Source organism: Atheta coriaria, unplaced genomic scaffold (assembly GCF_025399875.1).
Source record: "Atheta coriaria isolate IRGN ID8LTWV9N9 unplaced genomic scaffold, Caltech_Dcor_3.1 hic_scaffold_10_pilon, whole genome shotgun sequence".
Taxonomy (NCBI): domain Eukaryota; kingdom Metazoa; phylum Arthropoda; class Insecta; order Coleoptera; family Staphylinidae; genus Dalotia; species Dalotia coriaria.
Window position 1 is genome coordinate 7,641,099 of NW_027045452.1, and position 14,409 is coordinate 7,655,507.

The following is a 14,409-nucleotide window of genomic DNA, read 5'->3' on the forward strand; positions in this document are numbered from 1 at the left end:
TTTAGAACGTTTTAAAACTTTTAACAATGTTTAACTGCATTTATATGATTAATTTTTAATGTATAACTATTAAAACTAATTTTTTAAACAATCAATCCCTGCTAAAGGGCCACAGTAGCAACTGCAACCCACAATACACTAAATCTCAACACAAAAAATGAGTTTCACAATGTGTTTTAACTTCTAACAGCGTTTCAACTGCACTAATCTAATTTATTCACAGTATCTAACTGTAAAAACAAGTTCTTTAACACACCATTGCTATTTATTTATTGATTAATCAACTTTAACTATGCATCGAATCAAAACCTGTCCACCAGCAACGCAAACCATCAATTTTTATGTTTTATTTATTTTTTTAATTTGTTTTCAGTTTTATAACAAGCAGTAAAAGTCCACAAAACCCGGCTCGATGGGTCAATGCATGTCCCGCAAAGCTGTCACAGCGTTTACAACATCTTCTGTGGTCATACATCAACAAAATTACCACAACATGTCCAAACACTTAATGGTAAGTTATTAACCGCCGGCAAAATATAAATTAACGGCGCGATTGCAATATTTCATTGTTTTTATATCAAATTACCACTAAGTGAATAGCACGCCATCTGTTAAAGAGAAGTAATTACCATAAATCAACATTTAATCACTTTTAACGGTGATTTATAACGAAACATAACCTTATTTATATTCTGCGTGTTATTCTGCACAATATTTTAACCTAAAAATAAATAAAATCAAAAATTTTGATTTTTTTAAAGAGTTATTTATAAAAGTAGTGCAGTAGTACGTGTAAATTTGGAATTCACACATAATTTCGAAATGGCGCTCTAATTTTAAATGCTCTGCGAGTGTCCGAGTTGGAATATGCGGAGATTGCGTGCTGGCGTCGCGGCGCATGGTCGTCACCGCCGCCACGCCGCCGCACTCGCGCGGATCGATGATAACGCTCGCACGAATTCTCCATCGCGTTAAAACAACCCCAACCGCAGTTCTGCAATCGAAGACTTTCCGGAAGTTTGGCAAACCCGAGCTGAAATCAAATCAAACGCATTCACGAAGCCAGTTATTGCGAATATACAAGTATTAAAGTAGTGTGCAAGTTACGATTGTAGAAATACAGACGTATGTGAAGCGGTAGTAGTGTTAAAGGGTTGGCTGTAGTATGTGCAGTTGTTATTGTGAAGCAAGCGCGTAGAAAGTCGCCAAGGTGAAGTGGTTTAAGAAGATCTTCAGGCGTTCGTCGCAACACTCCAACAAGATGGACAACTACAGTAATCTGTTGATGGACGAATGTCCGCCTGATTTACGGGTGAATATTTTGAGAAATTTTGTAGTAAATTGATTTTTGGGCATTTTACTTTGACTTTTATTGAAAAAATCGCGAATTTTTTTGTTTACCGGTGTTTTTTTTTCTATTGGAATAAGAAAAATTATAAAATAAGAATAAAAATTAAGAAATTTTAGTAAAAAAATTGGTTTTGGTCATTTTATTTTGCATTTAATTTTGCAGAAAAAATGCGAAAAATCTGTTTTTTAATAGAAAATTTGCAGTTTTTTGTCTTAAAAGTAGAAAAATTCAATAATTGAAGTAAAAAATATAAATTTTTAGTGATTTTAGAAACAAAAATTCATTTTTTATTCATTTTTCCTTCAATTTTTGCTTAAAAACTCAAAAAAATCTGTTTTTTCTTCTAAAATTCTCTTTTTTTACAAAAAGAAAACTATTTCACGATGACTCATCCTCTGGGAACCGGGAAAACCTAGTTCCCAAGTGATCTATTTCCATTTAACTGTTTGAATTGTTTGACATGGATTTACTTTCTACAAATCTGTAAAAAGCCGCTTATTGTGTTTAAGCAGCGTGTAAATTGGGCAAAAAATGTTCACAAGATTAAAATGCCGCGCTAGAGGAAGTCGCAGTGTGGTGGATCTTATGCAAGTGTAGTAAAATAAGAAGGTCATGCAGGCGTAGTGGAAAGGTCAGTGCGGGAACCCGTTAACCCGTCGAATCGTTAAGTTACGCGAGTAGTAAGTTAAGCGGGTTTAATCCTTAAACTTTACTCTTTGCACACACACTATACGTGTGGATGTGTATGTTATGCGATTGTATGCAACCCATTGTACGTATAATTCAATATTCAGGTTAGATATTTGAGAAAAAGAGTATTTTAGGTTAGTTTAATGTCAAAATTTGTGTTTTTAGACAATTTAAAGAATAAAACACATAAATACGTAGTAATTGAAGATATTTTGTGTTAAAAAGTCTTAAAAATACGTACTGCATTCTGGTTGTTGATAAACAGTAAGAAATAAGCTGTTATGCGCGTATATGAACTTTATGCTTTTGTATGCAACCCATTACACACGAAAGTCAATATTCAGGTTAGACATTTGTGAAAACGAGTATTCTACGTTAGTTTAATGTCAATTTAGTGTTTTTACACAGTGTAAATCATAAAAACACTAAAATCAGTTATAATTGAGGTTAGAATGTATTAAAAACTTGTCAAAATTTCATTTAACATCCTTTTAGACGATAAACAATAAGAAATAAGCGATTTGATTCTTAAATTTAATTTTTACTCACACTAAACATGAGTTTATGTATTTAATGCGTTTGTATGCAACCCATTATTCGTGAAATTCAAGATTCCGGCTACACAATTGTATAAAATGTGTATTTTACATTATTTACATTGAAATTGAACTGAGTGTTTTTACACACCGAATACAATAAAAACACTTAAATATCCTGTAATTGAGGTTATGTCGTGTTAAAAAAGGTTAACACTGTTAAAATTTCGCATTGCATTCTTGAAGATGCGCTCAATAAGTAATGAGCGGTGAATGTGAATGTTCCTACACTATACTCGCATATGTACGCATATTGTTGATTTATCTGCATAGTGTGAGCAATGCGCCCGCACAATACCAAATTGAGGCTTGCATCAAATGTCAGCCTATAGATGCGCGTTGGATGTATGCATGCGCATTTCTCATGTAGACCTATGCGACGTTAAAACAATTTAGCAATTTATTTACATCAGCGATTTAGCAATTTGCAATTTGAGCATTAAAACTTTCTCCATCTTATCCGCCGACTATCGGAATACGTAAAAGATGGTGAAATTGCAAAAAGTAAAGAAAAAACGCGATGAAATTGCGCAAATTGCTGATTTTACAAGAAAACAACCAACAGAAATAAATTAATTTCACTCATATGAGAAAGAAAACTCAAACAATTAATGTATAATAACCGCATATGAATATTTTTAGGTTAATTTAGGTTAAATAGAATAGCTAATAGATAAAATTAACTTAACCTATAACAAAATTATGTCTTAATACAAGAATGCATTATAGACAAATTCCAATGCAAAATAAAATGCCACGATGCACTTTACAAGCGTTGTAAAGAGAAATAGCGGTATATTCAGATGGGAATTACCTGTCTGTGGTCTGTACAAGCAGAAGCACCAAAGAGACGATGCTATCAAAAGGTTGGAAACAGTTGGAAAGGTTGGTCATTCGTTCACCTTTTGCATCGTGTCTCACACTCATATTTTAAGGCTTAACCTACACTATCACCAGCTTAAAATCTATTGAAAAGATGACACAGATTTGATTCCATTTCATAAAAACTAGTTTATGAAAGGATGAATACCAAACAATAAAAAAAACACAAAGAAAGAAGAATATAAAGAATTCATAACGATTCCCAAAGAAAAAGTTCAACATTTGTGTATATTTTGTAAGTTATTTTATAACCATAGATTTATCTGCATTGTGGGTTGCATACATAACGAAGTTTATTACCCGCATATTATCACAAAAATACCTTCATAAATATTTATGAAAGTGAATTAATTCTATCTGCCAAATTGTTGGAATCGTTAGAATAGTAGAAAAGCGTTTAGGGAGTCAACTCGCGAAACAAATCAATATTGCGTGAGTAAAGCACATTGTCGTAAATTTTCAAGTTCACTTAAATCGATTTCAGTGCTTTGTGCTTTCGCGCACTGCAGTCAAAGCACTAAAAGCTTCAAAATAAACCTACTATGTATTAATCAGACTGCAAAGTACATCTAAAAATATTTACCTTTAAATTTAGTGAGTGTTTTGAAGAATTAACACATATTTTCGATGTTATACACGTCATTATCTAGTTTTTTACAATTTCTGATTTAATCTGCTTGGTATGTATGTCAAAAACGACGTGATTATAACAAATACATAACTTACGAGTAATTTCGGTACGGTACGTTTTTTCTTCTCTACATTTCGTATGCGTTGCCAACTCAAGTGCGGAATTAAATGAGTTGGTAAATCGTCTTCGTTCAAACGGAAAATAGAGTCATTATTGCTTCAAGTACTTATCAAAACTACTTACTTTAGTTTTTTAGAGACTGTAGTCTAAAACATATAAAACATAACTGTTTATGTTAAGTTTTGTTTACAAAAAACAAATAAATTGTGCCTTCAATTAAACCAATCATTGTTCCACAAAACACTGCAGTGAAAGGTGGAAAAGTGAATGTTAATTGGCAATCTGTTCCTAATTATGCTCATTCCATTGTGTTCCACATGCTACAAGCATAATTACACCTCCTGCACGATGTTAACTTAACCTCAACATCATTTTAAAGAAATCATAACCTAACTTAACTCATATTAAATTTCCAGAGTCCTGAGGAAGAGATAAAACCACCAATGAAGAAACAAGCCACAAAAGGCGTAGCGACATCTTTCGGATTCCGCAAAAAGCCAACATCAGCACCACCCGCATGCACGCTAACAACCAACAACCCCACAGCAGCAAGACGATTAGCCAACGCAACCGAATCAGTCGATAGTAATGGCAATACCGGTGTAGAACAACCACACACAATTCCAATTTCCAGCCATGACACAGCATCTCTCACCTCCAACGCAGTGCCATCCGGTAAATCAACCCCACATCGGCTCCCAGCACCGAAAAAAGAAGCGCAAGCCACCACCAAACCCAGCCGCTTCGGTTTCCGTCAACCTAACGCTAATAGATTAAACCGCGTCGCTGATATCAACATAAATCCACCAACACGCATTGAATACGCGAATAATAATCAAGAACGTGAGCAAATCGAGAACGAAATCAAAGCTAAAGTTGAAATGCAACAGCGCCATCTACAACTGATCAATACAGATTCAAATAAAAATGTCGGAAGAGTTGGAAAGTATACTTTACAGACGAATCAATTACCAAGACCACAACCGATTAAGTTACTCGAGAGTAAAACAGCAAAGACGCTGGCTAACAACAGTAAGAAACAAGGCGAAAAAGGACGAACTGCAGGCACATCCGGTGATGAATCATATTTTACTGAAGATTCAGGCGTTGGTAGCAACTGTGGCGATAATCAAAACATCAAACAATTGGAAAAGTCACCGATGTCACGGAGAATACGTAATTCTAAGTTTGTCAAGCCACGAACACTCGAAGTGATTGTAAATAGAAACACTTTCGATGTTCGTGACGTCGATGACAACATGGCCGACCTACCAGTGCCCACATTGAGCAGTTTCAGTAATAATTACACTAGGATCAGTCCTAGTACAGGAAACGTTCGTGATAGAGCCGCGGAATACCAACGCAATGTAATTGATAAAAAAATGACAGAAAATCGTTGTCAGATGCAAAGGAAGAACTCTTTTACATCATCAGAAGCTTCCAGTCACTGCGAAGAAGACCAACCTTTTAAACGCCTGGAAAAAATCGCGAAATTCATCAAAAAACCGCAGGTTACACGCGATGCAGGCAGTTCAGATGATCAAATGTGGTCTTCGCATGCTGGTGAAGCAATGGCTGAGGAATTCTCATCGGTTTGTAACAGTTCCAGCGATGAGAGCAGAGATAAAGTCATTCCAGCTGTTTTACCTGTTATGGAAGCTTCAATCGAGAGTCTGATTTCAGCTAAAGCTCATAATAGACTCTCATTGGTTGATCCAACATTTGCAGCCATAGCTGCATCGAATATCAGTGTACCTTTGATTGCTGATGAGCCGTCACCTGTTGACAGCATCAACTGCAGTTCGTCATCAACGTCAGAAAATCATGAAAGCTCCACTGGTAAACCTGATAATGATAAAAACAGGAAAATGAGTGCTGTGTCTTCTGATTCGAAAGATATTAATGAAAAGAACACACCTTCAAGTCCAGGGAGTCCAACAAACGCTTCCAATTCTTTATCTTTGTCTGATGGTAGAGAAGACTTTCTGATTGATGATGAAATCGCTGATCAACCAGCGTTGTTGTTCGATGATACGATAACCAATAGTAATCAGCCGTCGGAAGCTACGTCGACGATTGTTGATTCCACTCCGAAAGCATCCAGGAGAGCTATGGGAGTTTATGAGAGTAGTCCGTTGTCATTGAAGAATAGAAGATTGGGCAGGGCACGGGCTGGGTCTTTAGATACATTGTCACCTTGTGAGAGTATCGCTTCGGATGATTGTATGATGGATTATGACATGAGCAGTGGTGTAGAGGATGCGAATGACAGGTGTGTATATAAAGTTGCCTATGTTGGATGTATTTTATATTTAATGAATATTTTTTGTTAGGACTGAAACAAATGGTCATTTTGCCTTGGATGATGTACCTATACGTACTGTGGACTTGAAGATAACGAACGTGATGAGGGATTGGTCTTCACTCCTTTCTGGTTGTGATATTTCACGAGATAATAACAAGAGGTGAGTTTTAATATATGCAACTCAATATACATGTTTGTATAGTCTATAGGTCTATACTATAGAACAGGTTTAAATAATAGATTTATTGCGTTGGTGTAAGTTGGTTTGCCTATGTTGCGACCGTGTGCAGTCGAGTAATGATTAGTTTATGATTGTATTGCGAGTGTAACTCGAGCAGGTGAGTCATGCGATTACGTAGCGGCAGCTGATAGTGTGCCAGGCGGACTGGCACAGTTTGTTAACTTGAAAACGGTGGAAACATTGACGCGTTACCAACTCCAACACACACACCACAATCATTGCCAACTCAGGCAGTGGCAGCAGTAGGCGCATGTTCCGGATCCAGCGATGCACGAAATGCGTGCTCGTTTCGTCTTCGAGTCGCGCGTATCTAGTTGGCTCGGTTTGCGCCATCGTAGTAGCTGTAGTAGCAACAAATTGCTGCAAATGGCCTAGTCACTAGCGCAGCGACCAGCTGTACGCGTATTATTTTAATTTCTTTCCTTTCGGAATAGTAAATATTAAAAGGAGTGAATGTGAATTAAATAAAAGTTTTGTTTTGTTTAATTGTTTAAATATTTAAATGTTTAAATAAAATTTCGTGATGTTTGAGAAACAAGAGAAATGTGACCCGATGAAAAGCACAAAAGAAAGGAATACGAATACGAATGTGATAAGACAAATTCCAGTGCCGAATGGGTATGTGACAATCATAAGAATAGTGATTTTGATAAAAATTAATCAAAATGATAGTCACACTTTGTATAAACATAAACATTGAGTTAATTCATCGATTATTTCGTTTTTTATGTTTTGCTCGCACATTCTACTTTCGGGAAACCTTGAACAATCAAAATTGACGTTGAAAAGTTACAAAGTGCGATGAACTTTAAATAAATAATATAATTGCTTAGATAAATAACAAAAATAATAAAAACAAACATTATTATTATGATATTGTATTATATTATATTATATTTAGTTTTTTATTTGTTTATCTCTATTATTATCTATTTTATCTATGAAATAGTTAGATTATTATTTTGTTTTGGGTTTTCCTTTGAATTTTAAACGGTTTTAAGCGAATTTAAGCGGATGTTTGATGTTTGAGTTAAAATTTAAGTGATGTACTCGTAGGTATAGCTATATAATTAACATTTTTAACGTTTGGATAATTAATGAGATGCCCAGCGAGGTTTCCGGCAGTGCCAACGTTTAAATTATAAATTGAGCTATTAATTAAGTCGAATCTGGCACGCTGAGTAAAGTGGGATTTAAGTAGGACTTGGAGGAGAGTTTCGAGAGTTTATTCTCTTTTAATCGTGATTTTTATTGTTAAAACATAAAAATTAATAAATAATAGAAATTTATGATACTATAAAGCGTGAGGTATAAAATAAAGAAAGGAAAGTTGATATCCTTTGATAGGGACCACAATATAACGAAAGAGGAAGATAGGATAGGAGGAGAGGTGATAGAAGGCTCTGAAGACCTGCGACTGTAAAAAGTAAAGAGGACTTTACTGCTCACAAACAAATGAGCATTGTGTGCGCTGCGCAATGCCTTTTATACTTGCGGAGTACCCGCAAAAAGTGGTGGGGGTAAAGCACTGCAATTTGATTGGCCGCGTGGTAGGGTATACGCCTGCTTATACCTACTCGTATGAGTCACCATGCTGCGCTCATACGAAGTGTGGTTTTACTGGTGTTTACCCCCACCACTTTCTGAAGGTCGTGTGCAAAAGCGCAGGTAGAAAAGGGCAACGCGCAGTGACCACATTTCTCAGTCGTGCCTTTCTTGGTTCCTCTTCCTTTTCTTCTATTCTTTCTTTTAGTTGTGTCGTGCGCAAAGGTTTTAGGTTAGATTCGTTGTTTTCGTGAATGTCGGGTCAGAGTCGTGAGTCGTTGTTGATGGTTGATGAGAGAATACTATACGACTGACTTTACGAGTAATAACAGAGAAATTACTGTTGAATGTCGTTATTTTTATTACGTTTTATTATTTTCACGATTTTATTACATTTATTTATATCTACACAGTTATATATACCTATATAATCTCTCATATTTGGTGCGTGAATAATTTAATCAATAAAATTGCTCTGATAAACACCGAGTCCACAATTACTACAATAAAATTACAACAATTGCAGTTATTCTTTCCATTATTATATTCTAAAGAATAAAATAGAGTTTAATCATTGTTATAATAATAAATTAATAGTAATAATACAAATAACAACGATATTATTTCAAAATTTTCAATTATTAAGCTTTAAAATTGCTTTTTTTGTCTAATTACATACCTACTACATTCTTATACTTTATTTTTGCTACTTCCGTATTTTTTTGCTTATATCTTGTGTTATTTCATGGTTATTACTATATTTACGCATTAATTTCGTCTTGAGATTCGAAGACCAAAAGACCATGAGTGATCACGTGCGTTAACATCGAATTAAAGTGCAATTAGCTTAGGATTAGAGTATTTTTGGCGCTTATACTCCAACTTAACGTTCGATGTTCATTGAGCGTTGTATTAATAATTTCACGCCAGTAAAACCAGCATGAAGCAAACCGCAATCAAAACAAGCCATATTCAAGTGAAGTAAAGTGGTTTCTGGTTTGTTTTAATATTAATTACATTTATATCTAATCTTAATTTGTGGATAAAATTACTCACGTTACTTGAAAGATAGAAAAAAGTTAATTTTAGAATACTTTTGTATTAAAAACAAAAAGTATTGCATTTATTTGTATTGTTGCTTGCCTATAAACGTAGTACTAACGTGATATATCTCGCAACTTTCTATAAAAATAGGTTTTTCTTTAAATTTACGAAATGTTATTCAGAATTATTGAATTTTTGATTGTTTTTAGTGTTTACTTGATGTTAATCATCAAAAATCACCAAAAACATTGATTTGTATTGTTGGTTGCCTATAAAAGTAATATCAACGGTATTTTTCACTCATCCCTACTAATATTATAAATGCGAAAGTCCTGATGTTTGTTACACTTTCACGCAAAAACTACTTAACCGATCATCATGAAAATTTGTACACATATTCTTAGTGGTCCCCGAATGGTTATAGGCTTCTTTTTATTTAATAAAAAAAAATATTTTTTAAATAAAATAAAGAAATTGTTTAGCTAATCGGCTATTTGACTACTTTAACGCCATCTAGCATTCCAGCAATGAAGCTCAAACCTAAGTACTATAGTACCATCACACTGTATTATCACACTGTATTACCGTCAGCTACGTCAACATCAAATCCAATTGACTACACTATGGAGACTGTACACTATACTTCCATAGACTATACTTTCAGCCATTTTAAACTTCCCGCCATTCTACTTCATTGTTACTTCTTCTGTGACTACAAACACGTACGGAAGCAACTTCATTATTTTAGATATTCGCGAGCGAAGCCGCGGGTTAAAGCTAGTCTTTCAATAAAAACAGTTTTTCTTTTAATTTATAAGAAAATATAATTATAATACAATTAAGATAATTATTGAGTTTTTAAATAGTTTTATGTATTTTTTGGCTTTGTGAGTTAATCTATTACTCAATTTTATTATTTATTTGAGGGCCAGTAATGTAAAATCACCAGATTTGTATTACTGGCTGCCTATAAATGTAAAATGGCTTTTCGGTACTGTTTTTATTCTTGTCGCTGCGTTTCGGTGCTGATGATTAGATAGAAAACACAGTAATAACGGCGTATTTTTTGCTCTCCTCTGCAGAATGTCGTTCCGCTCGTCGCGACTCCTCAAGTCGCGCGGCGGCACACCGGCGTCTTCGGTGCCGGACTCGCCACGCTCGGACGTGATGCGGAAGACGTCCGTGTCACAAAGCCCCCTGCGGCTCTCCAGCCGCTCCTCCACAGGCACCGGCTACGACTCCGACGATTCGGCCATCATCCGACTCGATCGTTCCATCCTGCAGGACGTCATTGGCCTCAAAACCGGATTACTTAAACTCAAAAGAGTTTTACACGAGGTAAACTACAACAAAACATTAATTAACCAACAAATTATTTTATTATGTTTTGTTTTCTTTTATTTCTGCACGTTTTAACGCTTTGTTAATCAAAAAAGCCGGCCACTGAAGATTACATGTTGAGGGTGAGCCTTTTATTATTTATTTTTATCATTTTTGAGTGTTTTTTTAAGTTTATGCGTTGTACGCATGCGCAAATATTAAAATGGCGTATGTATTACAGTCAGAAACTCACAACTCATTATCCGAAAATGGGTTCTTCAACGGCTACGGCTCCGACAGCGATAAAGACCCCGAGGAAGTAAATCATCGTGAAGAAATGGAAAACCTGCGTCGACAGGTTGTCTACCTGCAGGGGCAGCTGGACGATTCCGAACGCACGACGCAAACACTCCGTCAGGAAATCGTCTCTCTCAGCTTGAAGTATGAGAGTTCGCAGAGTGCGCCCTCTTCCGTCACCACCACAACGTCCACAAGCTCCACCAGTGTAACACAAGCAGTACAGGTTTCCACATGTAATGCAGCAACACAAACCGAACGAGTATGTTATAACCTAAATGTGTAACATTGGTTGCCTATAGTAAAATATTTGTGTTTCTTTGAAGATTCGTCCAATATCAGCAGGACCAACGCTCCTACAGGATGCCGCGAATGATCTAAGTCCAGGTTCTCTAGTCAGGTGAGTTTATTTATACAGGGTATTAAGTTAAACTTTGTATACTTACTGTTATTGCACTTTGTGTGTTGCTTTCTTTAACGCTGCATTAATTACACCTGGATTTGTTGGGATTTTCACGACTACAGCTTCCGGATAGGGCAGGTAGAGTGTGCAGATGTACTTTTAGGCGTTTGTATCTTGTGTGCGGTCAATATTCTCTGTTTGGTCAACATTTTGTGGTCGTGCTCCGCATTGTGTAACTATGATCCTTCAATGGACTTTACCTAATTCAAAAACAACAAATCTACAAATAATTTAAGAAAAAATCAATAAAACGCGGGTCTAATAATGTGTGATAAGAGAAATTGTGATAATAATCAAATTGAATGATAAAATTGAGGTTATATATATATAGTTACACAATGTTCGTATTTAGTTCTAATTTAATCCGCACGATGGCGGCACGTTACATTCAAATCCAGTACTTGTAATAGGTTGGTTTGTGTTTCATGCTGCGTACAAACAGTCGTTTCGGGTAAGGAACTGCTACCAAAACCGTACAACGCCCTCTACACAACAATAATCAAAGCATTAAGGTACACTATAACTCGTGTTTTAAACAATGCGTTTGTGATTTCAGTGTCAGTGAACAGAATCAAACACTTCAAACGCCACCGAGCGGCCGCTCGAGGCATTCGCAAAACGCCGCATCATCGTCAAAGTCCAACCTGCAGTCGCCGGGGCGTTTGTGGCGAATGCCAGGCGAGCCGGCGTCGCCGTCGGCCATTCCGCGGCGATCCAGCAGCCGCTCGCGGATTGCCAACACGTCGCTGACAGCCACATCCACCACAACTCCAACCTAACCTAACTTATTCCTTCTTTTATTTCCATAACATAAAAATTAACCTAACACTGTTCTAGTATTAATTCTTACAAGAAAACCAACTTGATTCCTTTGCAATTGATTGAAATCTTACTGTATCTTAATACTAACTAAGCTAGAATAGAAAGTGAACAAAACATTGCGGTACTGATAGAATTTACGAGCGAATTTGGAGAATTATATCTATATCATAGACAAATAGGATGAACACGACTCTGGGTGAGTGGAATGAGGAAAAAACGTAGAGATATATTTTTTAAAACAATTTTGAGCGTAGAATTTTACATTTTACTGTTTAAATTTGAAAATTTGACAATTTGACATTTACGCATTGAGTTTGGTTCCTACTTTATCGACACGACTTAAAATTAGCTGAAACAAGTTCGACGCCTGTGATTTATAGCTTAATTTTCGCACTGGTTTAATTTTATGATTTATTTATGATGTTTTTTTCACCGAAAACAGTTTCCTACATGATTGTGCAATGAATTCGTGTTTATATTGAATAATTAATGTAGTTGATAGTATATTGTAGCAGATGTAGATCCTGTATATATTTAAATAATTCTTAAGGTGATGAAGATTGATGACGACGAGCTACACATTGAGCAAAACAAACAAATAACAGAGTCTCTTCCGTATGCGTGTCAGGATAATAATATAATTAAATAATATCTAACGAAACATTCAACATCAACAACCGTTTAGTAATGATTGAATTTTAATTGTGAATTTAATGATATATACACACTTTTTGGGATGCGAATTTGAATTTACGATGACATTAATTATACGGTGATATTTCTGTGAAGTTGATATGGAAAGTATTATTAATTTGTTAAATGAAATATAAAGAAATAATTAACAGCTCCATATGTTGTAAGCGATCTATAAGGATAAATAATATCAAATAAATCATTGACGATGAATTAAAACAAGGTTTTATTGATGATTTAGTGTAAATATTGCATAATTATTGAGTTTTTTGGTGTTTTTATAGTTTTTTTCGGTTTTGTGGCTTAATTTGTCATGAAAAACACTAAAAACTTTGATGTGCATTGTTGGTTGCCTATAAATGTGGTATCAACGTTATATATCGCCTAACTTTTGATAAAAACAGAATTTTCATCAAAATAACCAAAAATTATTCATAATTATTGATTTTGTATCGTTTTTATCTTTATTTTGGCTTTGGGGCTTAATCTTTCAAAATTTTCATTGTTTATTTGATGGTTAATCATTGGAAATCACCAGGAACAAAAATGTGTATTTTTGGTTGCCTACATACTCAGTATCAAGCACTAAACTCGCATCTTTCAATAAAAACAAGTTTTTTTTGCAATTTATGAAAAATAACACAAAATTATTAAGTTTTTCAATGTTTTTATGTTTCTGTCGGTTTAGTGTTTCGTTTTATAAACATTTTCATTGTTTATTTGATGGTTAGTCATCGTAAATCACCAGGAACCAAAATGTGTGTTTTTGGTTGCCTACATACTTAGTATCAAGCATTTATCGTGCATTTTTCAATAAAAACAGGTTTTTCTTTCAATTTATGAAAAATTATACAAAATTATTGAGTTTTTCAATGTTTTTATGTTTCTGTCGGTTTAGTGCCTCGTTTTATAAACATTTTTATTGTTTATTTTATAACCACTCATGAAAAACCACCAAAAACGTGAATTAGGTACTACTAAATATGTGCAACACGATGATATATAGGCAACCAACTATACACTTTCTATAAATTAAAATTCTATTTCCAATTCGTTTACCCCGGTGTACGAGTAGGACATCCTAGATTAATATTTTATGATGTCGATGAGAAGCTGCCCATAGCCACAGCGCGTAATAAATCAGATGATAAAGTTGCGGTCTGTTTTACGTGTGGTGCACTACCCGAACCCGTATTTTACCCTCGACGCATTTCAGTGTGAGTAGCACATATATTATTTTATGAAATCCCACCCGATTCAATTGCCAGCAGCAAGTGCGCTTTATTGCCGATTGCCGTTTGCCGCATCTATATATAAATAATCCGGCACATTCATCGCGATTTTACATGCGCGCCAAATTGATATTTATGCGGCAATACGTTATCCTGTCGCGCGCGCGAATTTAAGCG

General features: G+C 35.2%; 1 protein-coding gene and 1 long non-coding RNA gene across 6 annotated transcripts; one reads left to right on the plus strand and one right to left on the minus strand.

The window, feature by feature from the left end:
• Positions 1-373: 373 nt before the first annotated feature.
• LOC135801154 (serine-rich adhesin for platelets) lies at positions 374-13,222 on the plus strand. 5 transcript variants are annotated; one of them, XM_065314528.1, is made up of 10 exons: positions 374-511; positions 4,687-6,542; positions 6,604-6,735; positions 10,488-10,743; positions 10,842-10,868; positions 10,967-11,284; positions 11,349-11,422; positions 11,548-11,563; positions 11,928-11,936; positions 12,042-12,185. In XM_065314528.1, the coding sequence occupies exons 1-10, from the start codon at positions 413-415 to the stop codon at positions 12,048-12,050; spliced, it is 2,796 nt and encodes a 931-aa protein (XP_065170600.1). In that variant the 5' UTR covers positions 374-412; the 3' UTR covers positions 12,051-12,185. The 5 variants fall into 5 exon arrangements, with proteins under 5 accessions (XP_065170600.1, XP_065170596.1, XP_065170599.1 ...); XM_065314524.1 differs by lacking the exons at positions 11,548-11,563; positions 11,928-11,936 and having other exon boundaries at positions 12,042-13,222; XM_065314527.1 differs by lacking the exons at positions 11,928-11,936; positions 12,042-12,185 and having other exon boundaries at positions 11,548-11,908.
• LOC135801166 (uncharacterized) lies at positions 895-6,325 on the minus strand. Its single transcript, XR_010550315.1, has 3 exons — positions 6,188-6,325; positions 3,452-6,115; positions 895-1,033 (listed from the first exon to the last, which is right to left on the minus strand). It is a non-coding gene; the product is annotated as an uncharacterized lncRNA (long non-coding RNA).
• Positions 13,223-14,409: the final 1,187 nt, after the last annotated feature.

Coding starts and splice junctions, on each gene's coding strand:
- LOC135801154 (XM_065314524.1), top strand. CDS start 413: ATGGGTCAATGCATGTCCCGCAAAGCTGTCACAGCGTTTACAACATCT. Junction 512..4,686: donor ACATGTCCAAACACTTAATG/GTAAGTTATTAA, acceptor TTAAATTTCCAG/AGTCCTGAGGAAGAGATAAA. Junction 10,869..10,966: donor CTGAAGATTACATGTTGAGG/GTGAGCCTTTTA, acceptor TATGTATTACAG/TCAGAAACTCACAACTCATT.